We start from the raw sequence: 17,287 nt of genomic DNA, 5'->3' as shown, positions 1-17,287 counted from the left end.
CTCCTAAACACCCTCCAACAGACCCTTCCTCTGGCCCTTCCCACTCTTGTACTACTTCTTTGCTGGGCCCTAGCCAGCTCTGATTTCAAATGTCATGTTCTCTGGGACACTGAACGCAATGTGGGGCAAATAACTGCAGAGCACATGAATTCATTGGCCGTCAGGACCGCTGGAGAGGAATCACATGGTTTAAATGAAAGTGGGTGCAGACCTTTCAAGAAAAAGGGCCAATCAGAAGATTGAGAGACTGGACAAAGGGAGATAAAGACTACTAGAATGTCTACTAGATAGGTGGAAGGAGAGATGGGAAGGAACTACAGCCTACTAAGGGTTAGCAAGGAAGTAGCCCATGCCTATTACAAGGTTCCTGAAAAACATGCCTAAAAGTTAGGTTAAGATTCAACATCCAGCCTGTGACGGGGTGGACTAGGCCCAGAGGCCCCCTGTTGGAAGCCTCAGGGTCTGTCACCCCCATCCCAGGAAAGAAGTAGAAGAGAAGTCCTCTAAGCAGACTAGGATGGTTGCAGGGAAGCAGCCAATGAGCAAGGCTGCAGGGAGCAGCCAATCAGAGCCCAACAGACTCACATAAAAGGAGCTGTATGGCCAGAGTCAGTCAGTGGTTGCCTGGCGCTGCAGCAGTGGGGAATGTGTTCTTGGCTGGGTGCTGGAACAGCAGGACCATAGATGGGTCAGTCGCTGGCAGGTACCGGGGGAGCAAAAGGGAGCTCCTGGCTGGCTGCTAGGCCTGAGCCCAAGACAGTTTCTGGCAGGGAGTAGGAGAGCAAGAAGGAGCTCCTGCCTGGCTGCTTGGACTGAGTAAGGACTGAGCCCAGGGAGGGCTGCAGGTAGGGTCTCCAGGGAGGAAGCCCTGGAGATACGGTCCCATACAAGGGCTGGGACTATTTAAAGACTGAGCCTGGGGAGGGCTACAGAGATACCAACAGAGGGGTACTGGGATAGGCCCCAGGTGGACAGTATACCTGGGAAGGAGTCTGTTATGTTTCACATACAGACTGTGTGTGTGACTTGGCTAGAGGGCTGAGTTGTTGAAAACCCGCTAGAGAAACAACCAACAGGGGTCACCACAAACAGAGTGTGTAGGCACACACTGACCAGGCAGCGCTTGCGAGAGATGGGTGCAATCCCGTTACACAGCCCGTTAGTGATTGCTCATCACTAGCCATAATCCTTGTCATAAGATTTGAGCTAAATCTACAGTGCAAACGTTACTCACAAAACAGGATATCTGAATAGGCAAGTGCTAAACCATTATTGTAAGAATGCAAGATGATCCATACCAGTAGCTCGGATCGGGCACATTTCAGGGGCACTTGTTGCTCCAGGAGACCAGCATCGTCCAGTGTCACAACAGCACTGCATTTTAGTTAAAACCTGTGGGAGCTGATTGCCGCAACGGCCATTGGTCAGAGAAGAGAAACAGTATCCAGGGCGTACATCTAAGAGGGGAAAAGAAATACACATGGAATTAATAAACATGCATCTTTGGTTTACAAAGCCAATGCCTACCACTCCTAATGCTGTCTTGACAACACATGTATTGGTTTACTTTTTTATTAGGACTGATTCAGTATCAGTAATATTCATTTTAAAATGTTGAGAACAAAACAAGAAATTGGGCGAGATTTGGTAGTTTAAAAACTCAAAACCCAGCACAGCTTTTGTTGCCAACTCTCAGGATTTTTATTGTGAGTCTCACTATGTTTGGAGTTTTGCTTAAAGTCTCTGAAGTCAGGTGATTATGTGAAAATCTCAGCTTTCGTTTTAAAAAACCCTAAATTTCTAGCCCTAATGGTTGCAAAGTAAAGCTCGCAAATGTGAACCATAAGGACTCAAAAAAGCCAGCAAGCAAATAAAAAGAACCCCAAAGGATTTGTTTTTAAAATCTCATGATAAGCCAACCTCATGATATTTGGGGCCTGACTCATGATTTATGAATGTCTGAGGATTGGCAAAATTGAGAGGCTTCCAAACCTTTTGTGTCAGCTTGGACTCACTTTTGAGCCTTCAAATCACTGGCAGATTTTTGGTTCCACTTCAAAACCAGGTGAAATGCAATGATTTTTATTGAGACTTTGTTTTGAATTGTTAGGCTCATGGAAACCTGAAAGCTAAAGTGAAGTTCAGAGGTGCAAACCCTAAAGAAAATGTCTGAAGAGTACCGGTGATCTGAAAAAACTCTTGAACTAAAAGTCCCACACTGTAATAAAATAATAGATGTATAACAACAGTGAGGGAGAGGAGAAAAGGAGAAAGAAGAAAATGTTTATTCAATAGTTAATAAAACATGTTTCAGCGCCTTCACGGAAAAGCCCTATGCTGCTATAACTGCCAACATTATTCCAAGCAGCATTAAATCATTATTGTTTCAGCTTTGATTTAAAGGTGGTAGATGAGAGTAATAAACTACAGCTCCCACAGCCACACATTAATTTATTTTTCATTGGTTCTGGCTTCTGAAGCTGAAGTACACAATCATTGACATTACATATAGATAGCAGGGCAAGAGACTACAATACAATTGAAACCAGTGCCATCAAATGGTTTATGGAGATGTGTTAGCTTCATATCTAAAATGGGCTAGCATGTGCTTTACAAAGAACAGCCCGTACTCAAATTTCACCTTCTCAGCTATAGTGACATTTTACAAACATCTCTTATCTTAGGGGAAAAAAAAAAAACTCAAACACCTTTTCAAAGTCTATGATACCATCTGCAACTTTGAGCAATTCATTCATGGTGTGTCATATCATGTCAAATGTAATTCAACTTAAAAAAAAGCTGTAGCATGATATGATGCTGCATGATAAACCAGAATGTTTGTTTTTAAAGCCCAAGAATGTTCAATGTCAAAATGTAGAAGAAAAACGTGGACATAATCTTATATCAGCATGCAACATTTCTTAAAGAAAGTGTTTCAATTATCCAGGATGTGGGAGATCCTGGTGTCCAGCATCTCAGTTATCCAGGGCTTAGCAGATGTGATACCACCGTTTGTATAAAAATTCAGGGAAGTTTCTTATTATCTTGAGGGAATTGATATTCAATGATCTGATGAGAGAGTCTATAATGGTTCTGGCTTTCATTAGCTGGAACCCTAAACAAAGATATTAGCAGTACTATAACTGATTGAGACAGTCAGCTGTTGCTTCAAGTTTTAGAACTAATTCAATTCATATCACAGCATCATGAAAATTTGAGATAGAAAAGACTTAAGTCATCTAGTCTACTGGTTCTTAAATCTTTTTTCATCCACAACCCAAAAATTTTCCCATGATTTACCATGTTAAAATGAATCTCAGACTAGGCCAATACGAATGAAACATCTATATAATGCACTCCACGCTATATTTGTTTCTTTGTTCTGTTTTATTCTGACTGCAGAATTATGAGGCTGGGTGAAATGTTGGATGGATGACAGGGCGAGGAGAGAAATTATTCTAATCCCCGCTTCTGAATCTAGGGCTCCCTAGTTGCAGACCCAGAGGGATACATTTCTCACAAGCACCCTCCCCATTCCTGTTAGCTAAAATTTATCTAAGGCTTTTAATTTGAGGACAGACATATTGTAACTAAATCAGGACTAGATGTTCTGTCTAGCTCTAATGCAGATTTTGGCTATATTCTTGTTAATACTGTAAATGCACATCTTGCAAATTAAACATAAATCCAAACTATTGCAGATAATTAATATTGCTTCACATTTAGCACATTTTGCCTTGGACATGATGCTAATGTTAATGATGGCTCATAGACTGGCATATCATTAACACTGTTTCTTGTCATCACATAAACACCCAATTGTTAAAACAAACTACTTCAGCCTGGAAATAGAGGAAGGGAGGGAGGAAGCAAAAAGTATGTTTGAAAATTTGTAAGGGGTCTAATGTGAATGATGACATAAGACAATCTTGACTGCACAGTGTCTATAGAAGTAGATAGTCAAATTCAAAATATTAATAACTTATATTAAACTGAAGTGGAAATGCACATCTTACATCATCTCTATAGAAGTGCGCATTGTTTTTTGTAAACTAACATCAAATATATACAGTAATTAGTGAGCAGTCCAGAGCTCCAGTCTTTGGAGCTACTTGTCCAAAGCATGAAAAGTAATGACCAGGTGCATTCTTTACTCTCTAAATAGCACCTAACTTTCACAAACAAATACTGTGTCTGATGATGGAAGACATACTGTTAAAGGAAATGCATTTCTGAACATACACAAAAATATAATGGCACCTTCACAATGAATCATGTCCTAAACTAATGTCTTTCCAGATTTCTAGGGAAAAGCACTTTTTGTTGGGAAATCTACTCTCCCTCCATAGTTTCCTTCCAGAAGTTGTTTTTCTGCTCTGTCCTTTACCGATTGATCTCTTTTGAAAGGTGTTAATATGAGGAAATTGTTTTATTCCACCAGGTTTTCAGAGTCTATTAGCATTTTAAATAAACCAGCCAAAACCATGGAAATTTAATTTTCATTTCATTGGAAAATGACTATGAAGGTTCTGGGTTTCATGACTGACTAGAGAACAACATACTTGCAATAAGTTTAAAGGGAAGATAAGAAATAATGTTGGATCCTCAAATACCTGACCCAGATGGACACATACGGATCTTATTCTAGACAACTGGGATATCAGTAATCTCTAAGTACCAGGGTTCAGGCAGACTATTTCCTTCCCAGAAATACTGTGTTATTCCAGTAGTATTTTGGAGGTCATGACAGTCAGCCATGGCAACCCCTGATACATTGTCTGGAAGCACAGTAGCAACTTTAGGGATGCTACTTTGAGGCATTATGTTATGCAAGATGACTCAAATACTGCTTTGGAGGACCAAATCCATTCCATCACATTCAAAGAAAGACACAATAGCACCTCCACACTATCAACGTCACAAAATCATACCACTGCTTTCACTTTAAGGTAGCAGCCACAAATCAGGCTGATTAGAGTCATTACACATTATTTTCTTTAATGAAAACTATTTGAATAAAACCTATAAAGCCTGTGACTGGCAAAGGTTCAAATTTCTATGTCTATAATTGTATTTCTCAAGGTTGTTTTTTAAAATAACCATTCAGCATAACACCACAGGCTCAAAAAAGGTTAATGTGGGAGAAAAGGAAAATAAAGGGATCCCTCTAAAGTAAGTTCAGCTCATTTTAAAGCAATACATTTTTCTAACAGCATTACAGAGAAACCCTGAATAAGAAGGGGAGGGAAAGATCACAAAAAATGAGAGAGAAAAGGGACAGACTACAGTAAACGCTGTATATTATCACCTATCCTTTTAAGTTAAAAATATCAAATCATGTCAGAAAGGGAATAGCCATATGGACATTGTGCTAAATTGCAGGAGTATCGTTAGCTACAAAAGCAGAAAGATATAAAACTAACCTTGACAGTGGCTGTGGGCACTTGCTCTCAAGAGAGCACCTATAGTCATTAAATACATTTTTGTATACTGTTACTACTGTTATGGATTTATGCATGTCAGTTGCATTTACTCCTCCAACAATTATGGTTTTATACTCACCTATACATCTTGAGCCATCGGGACCTGTATAAAAACCAGGAGGACATTTGCAAAAGTAACTGCTAACAGTGTTTGAACACTCTCCTCCATCACAGATTCCAGGAATGGTGCTGCATTCATCAATATCTACAATAAAAAGAGAGGTCTGATTAATTTAATTACTAAGATTCCAGCATTAAAGTATTTATTATTATTATTTTATGATTTAAGGTCAAATTCTTTGACGTTTTATAATATGGTACCGATCAGTGGCCCTAAAATGGGAGCAGAGCCTTATTTTGTTAGGCATCATATAAACACATATGAAATACAGTCTTAGCCCTGAAATATTTTGAATAGAAGGAAATGCCATACTTTCTAATTCCAAAAGCATGGATACTTCACTGTTTAATAATGATGGGCACAACCCTGAAACTTGATTTAAAAGAGTCAAGGGAACTTACTGAATGTAGCCAATGTACTGGAGTTAACAGTCTGATTTTAAGAAAACTGCCATGGGATCTTTAATGACCACAAGTGGTCTGGAACCTCATTTGATGTCTCATGGTAATGCCAGCAGTACAGTGTGCTATTAACACTGTACTTGGGCACTGGTTCAACCCTGATGCAAAAGGAAGTGTACCACTTACTGAGTCACCAACACCACTTCCTACTGTGCCTGGGTTTTTCTTGGAAGTCTCTCACTCAAGTATTGACCAGACAGAGCCAGTTTAAATAATAAAATCTGTTAGTATCACAGAACAAGGCAGTCAATGAACATCAACCTTCCCACTTCTTCCATCTTTAAATAACATTGCCCTAATGCTACCTGTGCTCTTCTTTACCAATATATAATATTTGTCTTAAATAAAGGTTATGTGCTATAGATTTCTAGACATGAGTTGAGGTATAGCAGAGATGGCAAAAGGCAGATCCACATCCATAATAGTCTTGATCATCACTTTTAAATAAAAGCATCATGCAATGGATGCAACCTCTAAGAGATTTGTAGCCCATATACAAAATCTTCAGGTGATAAACCATGTGCAGGAAGATCTTCAATGCCAGCATAAAAAAAAGGTAGCACATGCCTCTCTATACCTCACCATGCCTGCTGACATTAATAACAGAAAGAGCTTGTAATGCTGACAGTTCTATTCCTTCCACAGCGAGGAGCTTATGTGATCTGCAATGTCATGTCAGTATCAATCTATGCCAACATCAACTGTTCTTCAATTGTGGGTGGTACTCAGCCTATGGTACTTTGTCATCTCTTTGTTTTTCGGTGGCTGTTCCCAGGATGCAGCTGGCACAGCTCAGCACTCTAGGGAGCTCAAGTGCACTGGAATTGAAAGACAGCCAAATTTTTCCATCGTCTGCCATATAAGTGCCTAAAATAAGATTATGTAACTATCAGCAAACAGGAAAAAGAGAGCTCTGGAAGCCAAAAAGGCTGGCTGCAATCTAGAAGGTGCTCTGGAAACCAATAACAACCCATCTGAACGTCTGTAAAATCAACACACTGCCCTTGATGTAATGAGAATCCAATGGCGGACAGTGGCACCGAAGACCCAGATGAATCAAAAAGGTATGGAAAATAATTGACTATAACAGGGTCAAATTCAAGTCAAGTAGCTGAAGGAACTTAACCCCAACTTATTAACAACAAGAAGAAACAATCCCTCTTTTGTGCAGCGATGGAAAACAAAGGATAATGCCCTTGACCTGCGTGTCTCTGATTGTGCAGGACTCTATTGCACCCTTCATTCAGAGATACACAAATTGATGTACCCATTTTATATATGTGTATGTAGGAGTCATTTCTCCCATTAGTCAAATTTCTGTGAGGAAATACAGCAACTGGTTAATAGCTACACCACACGACAAGTTAGGGCACAGTGGGAAGATATCCATTTTATGCATTAAAAATTATTTGAGGGAAGTCTGGCCACAACAGCTGAGCTAACACCTTTCCGAAGCTCCGAAGATCTTTAATGAGCACAGAGAGGACTTCGGTTGCACATCCCATCGGAGGTGTCAAAGCAAGAGAATATAAAGGTTATTCATTTCTCTTCCTGCCATTATCAGCCTGGAGAATCAGGTACTTTAACCACCCTATAGCAAGATCTGTTATGCAAGTACAAACAATCTAAGAATACACAGAGATTGATTCACTCTAAAAATGCTGGGCCCTCCTCATGTCCCTTAAGAACGCATTCTTTTGAACATCTCAGGGAGCTGTTATGATGTCATTTATGTGGGTTGCATTTCACACTTGGACGTTTGGGAGAGGTATGACTTCTTGTTCTATGCTACTTAAAGGGCGTTGTCAAAGCCTTGAGTGTGAGCTCCCTGGGAGCAGTGCCGAGAGATTTTTGGCTTCTGCATCAGGATTATACTCCACAGGAATCCACAAAAGTCTCAGAGACAAAAAAATGTTGAAATTGAATTTTGGTCTGAATAAAGCACTTAATTAACAGAGAAAAATGCAGTCGTAAATGGATCATATTCAAGTGTCTTCTGCCTCAAGTTCACCACTGTTTAAGGTCAGCGTTGCCATTGTTTATATAGATTCTGACCTTTTGAAAAGCAAAATCACCACTTTTTATTTTAGATTGAGCCTAACCCTAACAGCATTTCGCTGTTTACATTACTGTTGACGTTAATATAAACAACAGTGTCATTGTTAAGCACATGAGTTTGATAAAGGTAAGTATGTACTTGCAGACCTGAAGGTTGCTGTAGAATGAATTACTCCAAACTACCATCACCACCACAAAAACAAAAGTGACCTTGTTTCACATTTGTGAAACTGAAATGGAGATGATTAGAGGTTTTTAAGCTGAGGCTTGACAAAGCCCTGGTTGGGATGATATAGTTGAGGTTAGTCCTGCTTTGAGCAGGGGGTTGGACTAGATGACCTCCTGAGATCCCTTCCAACTCTAATATTCTATGATTCTATGATGACATGAACCAGTGAAACAATCTAATATTTCATGTTCCAAATCTAATCTTCCATCACCTGTGCTGATAAACGTCCAACATGGTCTGTTGACTCACAAGCCAAGAAAGGTCAGAGTTGATTAGAACTTAGATGAAGGATCTCCAAGGAAGAGACAAGTGTTGTGGGAAGCTTGGTGTTGGTGAGTCAGTAGACAGCTGAGCCAGATTTACAACAAATGCCAGAGATGGTATTAGGGCTGCCAGAAATGCTATCTAACAGACAAGATGTAGAACCAAGGATTTAACCGCTTGTGATAATGACAGATCCCTGGAGTGTCGTAAAAAGATTCCAATTTGAGTAAAGTACCTTGTGCTTAGCTACACGCTCCCTTCAGTGTTCTGAAATGTGGTGCAATGACACTGTAAACGGTGAAACAGCCATCCCATTTCACACCAGAGGGAGCTGAAGTGCTATTTTTAATTATGTGCATTGCGGTTGTGCCCAAAGGCTCCAAGTGAGAGTATGGCCCCATTGTGCTGGGCATCATTCAATCATTTAGTAAGAATCAGTCCTTATCTCACAGAGCTTCCAGTTTAAACAGACAAAAAAGATGGGATAAAGGAAGCATTAGCCCCATTTTACAGATGGGAAACTGCTTCACAGAGATATTAAATGACTTGCCCAAGACTAGGTCCATGGCAGAGCCTGGAACTGAACTTAGGTATCCTGAGTCCCCGTCCAGGGGCCTTAACCACAGATCATCCTTCCTTTCAATGAAGTGATTCCTGTATAAACACTGGTACTGTTTGTAAGGCACTTTGAGATCCTTTGGGATTAAACACATATATATATATATAGGACAGTATTTAAAAGCCAGTCTCCTCTTTGGTGTCTAAAATTTGTCAGAAAATCCTCTCTCTATTTGAACCAAACTTCAGCATAATTCTGAGGCAACAGGCAACTAGAAGTACAATTGAAACCTAAATCCAACAGCCTGCCTGGTCACTCATGGTCATGAATGATCCCGTGACATCTTTAAACGTAGTATGTTAGCCCAGGAGTCCTAGCCAAATTTCAACAAGCGTAACTGCATTCTACCTAGGGTATCTGCATTCCCCATAGTTCTTCAACTAGGGAGGCTGATAACAATATAAATAACAAAGTAATATTGTGATGATGTTCCATTATCTTTTCTGATCACATATGTATTATGCAAAAACAACAAGAGTTCTGTGGCACTTTAAAGACTAACGAATTTAATTTTTGTAGGCATAAGCTTTTGTGAGTCTTATGCCTACAAAAATTAAATTTATTAGTCTTTAAAGTGCCACAGAACTCTCATTGTTTTTGCTGTATACAGACTAACACGGCTACACCTCTGGATATGTATTATGCATGCTGATTGAAGTATGGACCAGCACCTAGCTGAGGAAAATATAGCAGACTCTTCACAGAAATTCCATTCATTTCAATGTAACCTCAGGATACACCAGGTATAGCATGTGAGCTCAAATGGTGCTGGGAGTTTCCTACACAATTCAGTACTGAACAGCCTGAAAATTGCTGTAATTGAGTTTGCTTGGATGGACAGGTCTACAGGTTTCAGTTCTGCCATCACTAAAAATTTCACAAGACACAAGTTCAAGCTATATTATCATCCATATCCTCAATGCTATATTCCTCAGAAGGAAACACCTGCAATGTTGGTTTATCCTATTTGCAAGTTAGGGCACTTTCTGCCAAAACGCCACCAGCAGCCAATGTGAAAAACATACTGTATGAAATTCTTCCGAAGTGGCTTTCCATAACCTACAATTAAACTAAAACGTTTGTAAGATATTTATTACTCAAAATAGGAATTTCTGTGGCCAAATTTTCAAAAATGAGTACCGATTCTCAGACCCTCAATTTTTGGGTGCCCATCCTGAGACTCCTGAAAGGGGGCCGATTTGCAGAGGATGGGTCTCTCTCAAAATCAGGCTCCTCTAAGATGCTAAAAGTTGGGCACCCAAAATCATTAATTACTTTTGAAAAATGTAGACCTGGTTTCCAACTTCTGATAAGATTAATCTATTTTAAACGTAACACCCTAAATGAACTTTGTCAGGACAAAAAGCGGTAGGTATGGGGGAATAAACCATATGCATATTAATGGCCTGTGCAGTCAACAGCCATATTTTAAAGCCCCAATTCTGGATCCCTTGTGCACCCAACGTTCCCAATGAAATGAATGGAGTTTAAGTAAGCAAGATATGGAGGATCAGTCCTTGCACAGGAACATGCTATTGGTGATCTCCTCCTTGGGCCATATTCTGATGCGCTTGTTCACACTGAATAGTACCCTAGTGAAGCCAACTGGAATTGAACCACCTGTGGAGTAAGGAGCTACTCAGCATGAATAAGAGAGTCCGGCAGGGCCAGTATGAGGGGGAACATGCTGGGTGCCAACTTTCAGGGGGTGCTGATCCACTCTGGCCTCAGCTATTTTTAAAAAAAATTTTTTTTTTTGCTCCAACTGACCGGCCATTTGTTTGTTTTTCTCAGCCACTCAGGGGGTGATGGTGCTGAAACATTTTCCACCCTAGCTGGCATCATGGCTAGGGCCATTCCTGGCATCAAGATCAGGCCCCAAATTAGTTAAGTAACTTACATTGGAAACAAGCATTTTGATAGCTAGACAACTCAATCAAAGAAGGACCAAAAGGCTTTGGAAATCACCCTCCTGTCAATTCAACTAAAAGGAATCTTGTCTAAGGACTGGATCCTGCAAGATGCTAACTGCTCTCAACCTTCGTGGCCTTCAAGGGGGGGAAGAGGACACTTTGGACTTCACAGTAGCACTTAAGGCCCAGTCCTGCATTATTAAAATCAATGAGATATTTATCATTGGCTTCAACGTTAGTTACTCACTAAGGCTGTAATCAGGCTCTTCCCTGTGGTCCACAAGCCACAGACGTTGCATACCCTCAGAAGTTCTCCTTCAAGTGATCTGAGTGACAGTTGTCTTAGTGATCCCTAGTTGGCAGCTTGACCCTATAGAAGTCCAGGGGGCGTAACAGACAGTATCCGGACATCAATGTAGATCCCAAGCTAGCTGTCATGACTGCCCTACTTTTCTGCTTCTGAACTCCTGGTGTTGATCTAGGTTTTAGGTCAGGATTCTGACCCCCTGTTCAACCTCCGGAACCCCAACCCCGACACTGAAACCAGGTACTGACCCTTGACTTGACCCTCTACTTGACTCTTGACCCTGACACCAGCTCTGACCCCTGACTCCAAATGCCTGCCATTAGTTCTACCTACCTTTGCCCAGGCTCATGACTATAATGAACATTTCTGCATTCACATCTGCTACTCATCTACACATGGAGGACCAAAGTACAACTAAAAGAACACAAAACATTTCCTCTAATATAAAAAAGAAAAAATTATATATACACACATACAACTTTCAAGAACAGTTAGGTCTTAATCTTGCAGTTGTTACTCAAACGAAACATTCATTAATGTCAAATGGAGTTTTACCTGAGTCAGGAGAGGGGAAATGGAGCCTTCATGTCATAGAAGCATTCTTGTAACTCATATTGTGCAAAGACATGTGCCTCAAATATTTCTAAGGCAAAATATTAGTTCATAAATATTTTATGTTTTCATGTTTAATTTGATTCAGATGTACCTTCAGTTTTAAAATCTGTAAAATGTTACATGAATAAAACTGGAACAAGCTGCAGGGCCAATGTTTAAGATTCTCTGGTTGAGAAGGAGAAAGCCATACTGTTCATATGTGCTATGTGCAATACCATTCGCATACTCAAGAAAACAAGAGAGACTGGAACATTTGTGACAATCTTCTAAACACAGCTGGCATCAAAACGAAGATTTCTGCCCCTTACTTTTAGACAAAAGTTCTGAAAGTTCTTACCGTCACATTTTTGTGTCACTTCATTAAACTTGTGTCCAGCTGGGCATTTGCACTCAAAAGATCCAACAGTATTAATGCAATTTCCCCCTTGACAGATCCCAGGGATGGCTTGGCATTCATCCACATCTATCATATAATAAAGGGAAAACACCCACATTTAATTCATTCCTCAGAAACAGTCATAACAATTTGTCTATGCAGAAACTAAGTAAATATGCCTAAATCTGTTGCTCATCTCATCATAATATTATGATTCTTACCCATGAAGAGAGAGACTAATTTTGTAATTACATTATAGAAAGAATGATTAATTACAATTCTCTAAACATTTTTCTGTAGGAAATTGCTTGCTTATTATTGTTTCACCCTTTTAGCTTATTGCTATAACATTTACTTTTGTTTTTCAAAACATCTGAAGCATTTTCAGCGCAGAGAACACTGCCCTCTGAAAATCAAGCCCCTTTAAGGCATCTGAAATTGGTCACCCAAAAATCACTAGCCTCTTCTGAAAACCTTGGCAGGCATGTACAGCAGGTCATCCAAAATGAGGAATATGCAGAAATTTTGGATGAGTGAGAGCGCTGCAAACTACAACCTGTGGGATGGACCCTTGTTCTTTGTGGTATTCGGTCTACTATTGATGCAGATTTTTAATTCTTCATTTCCACAGGGCAAGATGCCAATTACCCTTAAATAAGTGGTGGTTAGGCTCTGGTTTAAGAAGCCGTGACTGACATTAATGAATAACCTTGCTTAGACATTAATGACCTCACTTTTTACTTTCCCTTTTTCTGTCCTCCTTTTTTTTTTTTTTTAAAGCAAATGAAACAGCAAAATTGATGGCACCTTGTGTGCAGGAAATTAAATGTGAACATTTCAAAGGATCCCCAGTTTTTGTCCCCACATTGACTTTAACTAAGCAAGGCTGCACATAAATATGAAGGTGCAAAAGTCTGGCTAGATTGTGGCTTCCAGCATTGGCTGCACTGGAGAGTGGAAGGGAGGAAGAGCAAAGCAGCGGTGGGAGGTCTTGGAGGTCTCATCTAGAATTCTTCTGGGAATTGCACAGGACTGCAAGTTGGACCATAAGTTCTACCATCTTTGGGAACATTCAGAATGGTCCTCCCACCCTTGCACTGGACACACCCCCAGGGTCCTTCTCTTTTAACCTCTTTGGGGAGTCTGTTGCAGTTGGTAAAACTAGATTATTGCAGTGTCTATGTCCCTCATGTTACTGGCTTAAACACAGGGACACAAGATGGGGAAAACTCTCTGGCTGCCCTTTATGAACACCACAGAGCTAGCCACAAACTGGCCCATAATGTTAAACACAAAAGTACTTTGTCTACAAAAAGGGCCAAGATTCAACTCCTATGGGAGCTCTACATTAAAAGCCTATGGAACCTGTGCTCATAAGTTACTTGAGCATGCCATCCAACATCTTTGACTCCCCTGACTTCTGTATGTTTGAAATCTCAACCATGACACTTCATTAACTTAACTTTCTATATTTTAAATATGCCAGACAGACAGACAGACAGACAGAGAGCATATTTGAACAATGGGCAACAATTTTATATTTTTCCCCAAGTATTTATCTATATAATATACATTTGTCTTACTGATTCTTAAACACAGCAATCATAGGCTTGGTCTTTCTTCAGAGAACCTGGGTGAACACGCTTGGGTATTATTTAACCTGCTTTCATTTTACTATTTAGATCAAATATGGATGTGAAATAACTGAAATATCTTCAATCTTAATGAATGTTATCTGATTTCAAAAGGACTGGATGCCATACAATTGTATGAAGAATAAAGCTAATATATGGTTCCATAGCTGGTCTATTAAAAGTATGACACCTTACAGAAGAAAAGATGAATGGGAAGTACAAGTCAAACCTACGGAATCAAATCTGGGTTGACATTGCATGTAGTTGCAGGCTAATAAACCTGCAGTGTACAGAAGAAGCCTTGTTCCGGACCATACAAACCATCAAAGGTTGCTCTGCAGCCTCCCACTGACAGGAACAATAGAGAGGTGTAACAAAGCATAGCCTAAAGGCGTGGTTCATACATTTATGCACATACAGTCCCTGACCTGCCAATGACTTCACCACTCAGCCCTCTACAAACTTTATCCCTGGTCCGTCACAGGGACAGAGGGCTGTGCTGAGTCAGAATATGGGCACATGTATCCTGCAAAAGCAGCATTAACGTGTGCCCATCTAGAGGTATATCATGCCTGTTTGCAGGCAGCAGACAGGACTTGGCTAGTGGTACAGGATGTCTAAATGTTTTAATGCAATGGAATGCCTTGAAGTTCTTCATGGGAATTTCATGATTAAATATAATTAGTAATAGATTTATAATCTTTATCTCCTCTATTCTCACCATGCAGAATATGTTAGAGAGGTCTAAATGAACAAGTCCCAAAGATACAGAGCTGGGAATTTATAATCCACATCAGTTTAGTACATGGCTGCCCCTGTTAACTTTCTCCTGTTTCCTGCCAGACATCCAGACAATAAAAGAATTTGTACAGCTGGAAGCATTAGAATAAAAGCCAAAAAGCAGTGTAAGGACTTTCTATGGTGAGGCATGCTCAGAAAGAAGCAAGCAACATCTGGGTGGATTTTACGATTTGAAACAAATGGAAATGTATTTCCAAAACTGTTTAAAATGTACAATAGGGCATTTTAATTGGGGCATTTTAAATGGCATGATATCTCCAGGTCAGATGAATGTAGCTAAAGACATACAAACTAAACCTAAAGCCAACAAACTGAAGTTAAAAAAAAAAAAGATAAACAGAGAGAACAGTATCTTCACAGGCCTGGTTTTCTGTCTATCTCGAGTACAGTTTGAAACAGAACAAACCCCTCTTGACAGTGGTAGCGTATGTACAGAGAAACACCACTATCCAGTCAAATGAAGGAGCTGTTGGCAGTGAGAAACTCATTAAGAACCTGGCTGCTCTCACATGACCTAAGTTACTAATGCACTTACTTGAACATCAGACATTTAAAACATTGTTTTTTCCATTCTTCCCACATACAGCACAGAATGACTTAGGACAGGTTATCCAAAGCAATGGAACTCAATCAAGATTAATCCATTAATAATTTCAGCAGCTCTTGGTGAAGTTTGCTACTACCTTACCTTGACAGGCTCCTGTGCGAATATTTGGAATGAAACCCCGGCGGCAGGGATGAGGCTGAGCTGGACACATTTCGCAGGGATGGCCCCATGCTCTCCCAACTGTTGCACAGCAAAGGGTTTTTGTGCAGACTATTCCAGTGAGCTGTCCCTGGCACATCTGATTGCTTACCAATGTGAAGCATGGGCCAGTCCTGTAATCTGAATCAAAGAAAGGATGTCTAGTCAGCATCACATTAGAAAGACATTACATAACTCATAATAAAGCAGGGTTGGGTAAATCATTTGAAACTAATAATTTACCCCATAAAAATCCCCCCAAATCCCTCTTTCCAACATAGTGATTGTCCATGAACACATGATTTTTCTCTTTTATGATTTTTATTTTTAATAGTCAATATATTTGAATATGAAATAAACATTTCTGTGGATTGATCATGATTACTTTACCATGAATATTTGATACTCGAGATGCTCCAAGTTTTCTCCTAATTTTCAGAACTAAACACAAGCTGTGTTTCTTTGGCTTAGCTTTCCTATCATGGCTCTACATAGAGCCCATGTGTGTTTGGGTGAGAAGGAGAAGTAAAAAGGAGGGAAAGAATTTCACTACTTTTCAGGGTATTCCTGCACACGATGAGGAGTGAGAGTTTTATTGGGTTTTTTTTATTTAGTGGGAAGTGCTCAGATATTACCATGATGAGGCAATATGTAAATACTTCTATAAAATGGTAGACACTCAAACTTATTTGTAATTAGTCAGATAAGTCAGATGTTTTGTTTGTTCCTTGACGGGATGCATCTTTGCTTGGGTAATTTTAACAGTTACTCATCAATGCAGCTAAGCAGGTCCTTTTCAGTGAACGGCTGTGTCGGTACCTTCACAGAAAGCAAGCACGAAAAGGGACATGAGCATGGCTGAAGCCAGTTCAATTATAAATTTGATTGAATAATTGTGTTCCTATTTTGCTAAATGCATGCCTGTATTTCAGATGGTCCCAAAAGAAAATCTCCTTGAGCTGAATGACTCCCACATCTTGGGGAAGTTCAGCTCTAGATTTAGATCCACTTTGCAGCGTGGGTTTATCTCTAATAACGACATTGGTGGGGTCTTTTCATCAAATGGAATCAAGTTTGTTTTAATAGTTAGCACAGTACTTAAAATAACACTGATAAAAGAATTAGGTTCTGTTTGTTTCCACAACAGTTGTTTTTAAATGTATCTCAAGGATATGTAGTCTAGATGAAGTTTACTAAGGACAAATTTCACTGTTACACCGATATGAACAGTCCCACGCATAAGGGTAAACTTTGCCTACAGCTCAACTGAGGGCATGTGGAATACATCTGCTTTGATTTGTTTATGGTAGGACAGGCCATTTATCCAACAGACAGAATTAAAGTGGGATGTTAATAAAATATTAGTAGCCTTTATTTTGTTCCATTCTCCTAGGGCAACAACAAAATAGCAACACCAATTCCTGCTGTCTCCTGCACATGCCAGACCCTTCTTGTCAAATAAAATTCTTCATCGTTTTACAGAAGATTCCCCACTCCCTTTTTTTTTTTTTAAATGGAAAAATCTGGAGGCCAATAAAAAGGATTAGTAAAAGATTAATTTGAATGCGCATATTAGCATGTGGCCACAAAAACGCACGCTTTTTTCAGCTCCAGTTTCTCTTATAAGGGCCTGAAGTCAATAGGACTCTTACCACTAAAAT

The 17,287-nt window shown here is 39.8% G+C and overlaps 1 protein-coding gene across 3 annotated transcripts in view; it reads right to left on the bottom strand.

The window, feature by feature from the left end:
• FBN1 (fibrillin 1) overlaps window positions 1-17,287 on the bottom strand; it is a 207,301-nt gene that overhangs the window by 111,984 nt on the left and 78,030 nt on the right. For all 3 annotated transcript variants that reach the window (XM_067555802.1, XM_067555804.1, XM_067555805.1), the window contains exons 7-10: window positions 15,570-15,767; window positions 12,408-12,533; window positions 5,563-5,688; window positions 1,299-1,457 (exon numbers count right to left, since the gene is read on the bottom strand). In XM_067555802.1, the coding sequence (XP_067411903.1) occupies window positions 1,299-1,457; window positions 5,563-5,688; window positions 12,408-12,533; window positions 15,570-15,767 (609 nt within the window). The remainder of the gene's footprint in view (window positions 1-1,298; window positions 1,458-5,562; window positions 5,689-12,407; window positions 12,534-15,569; window positions 15,768-17,287) is intronic.

The sequence above is a fragment of the Emydura macquarii genome, unplaced genomic scaffold (assembly GCF_026122565.2).
Source record: "Emydura macquarii macquarii isolate MOO-44397 ecotype Brisbane River unplaced genomic scaffold, CSIRO-AGI_Emac_v2 contig_1644, whole genome shotgun sequence".
NCBI lineage: Eukaryota > Metazoa > Chordata > Testudines > Chelidae > Emydura > Emydura macquarii.
This window is presented reverse-complemented; position numbering and strand designations above follow the sequence as displayed.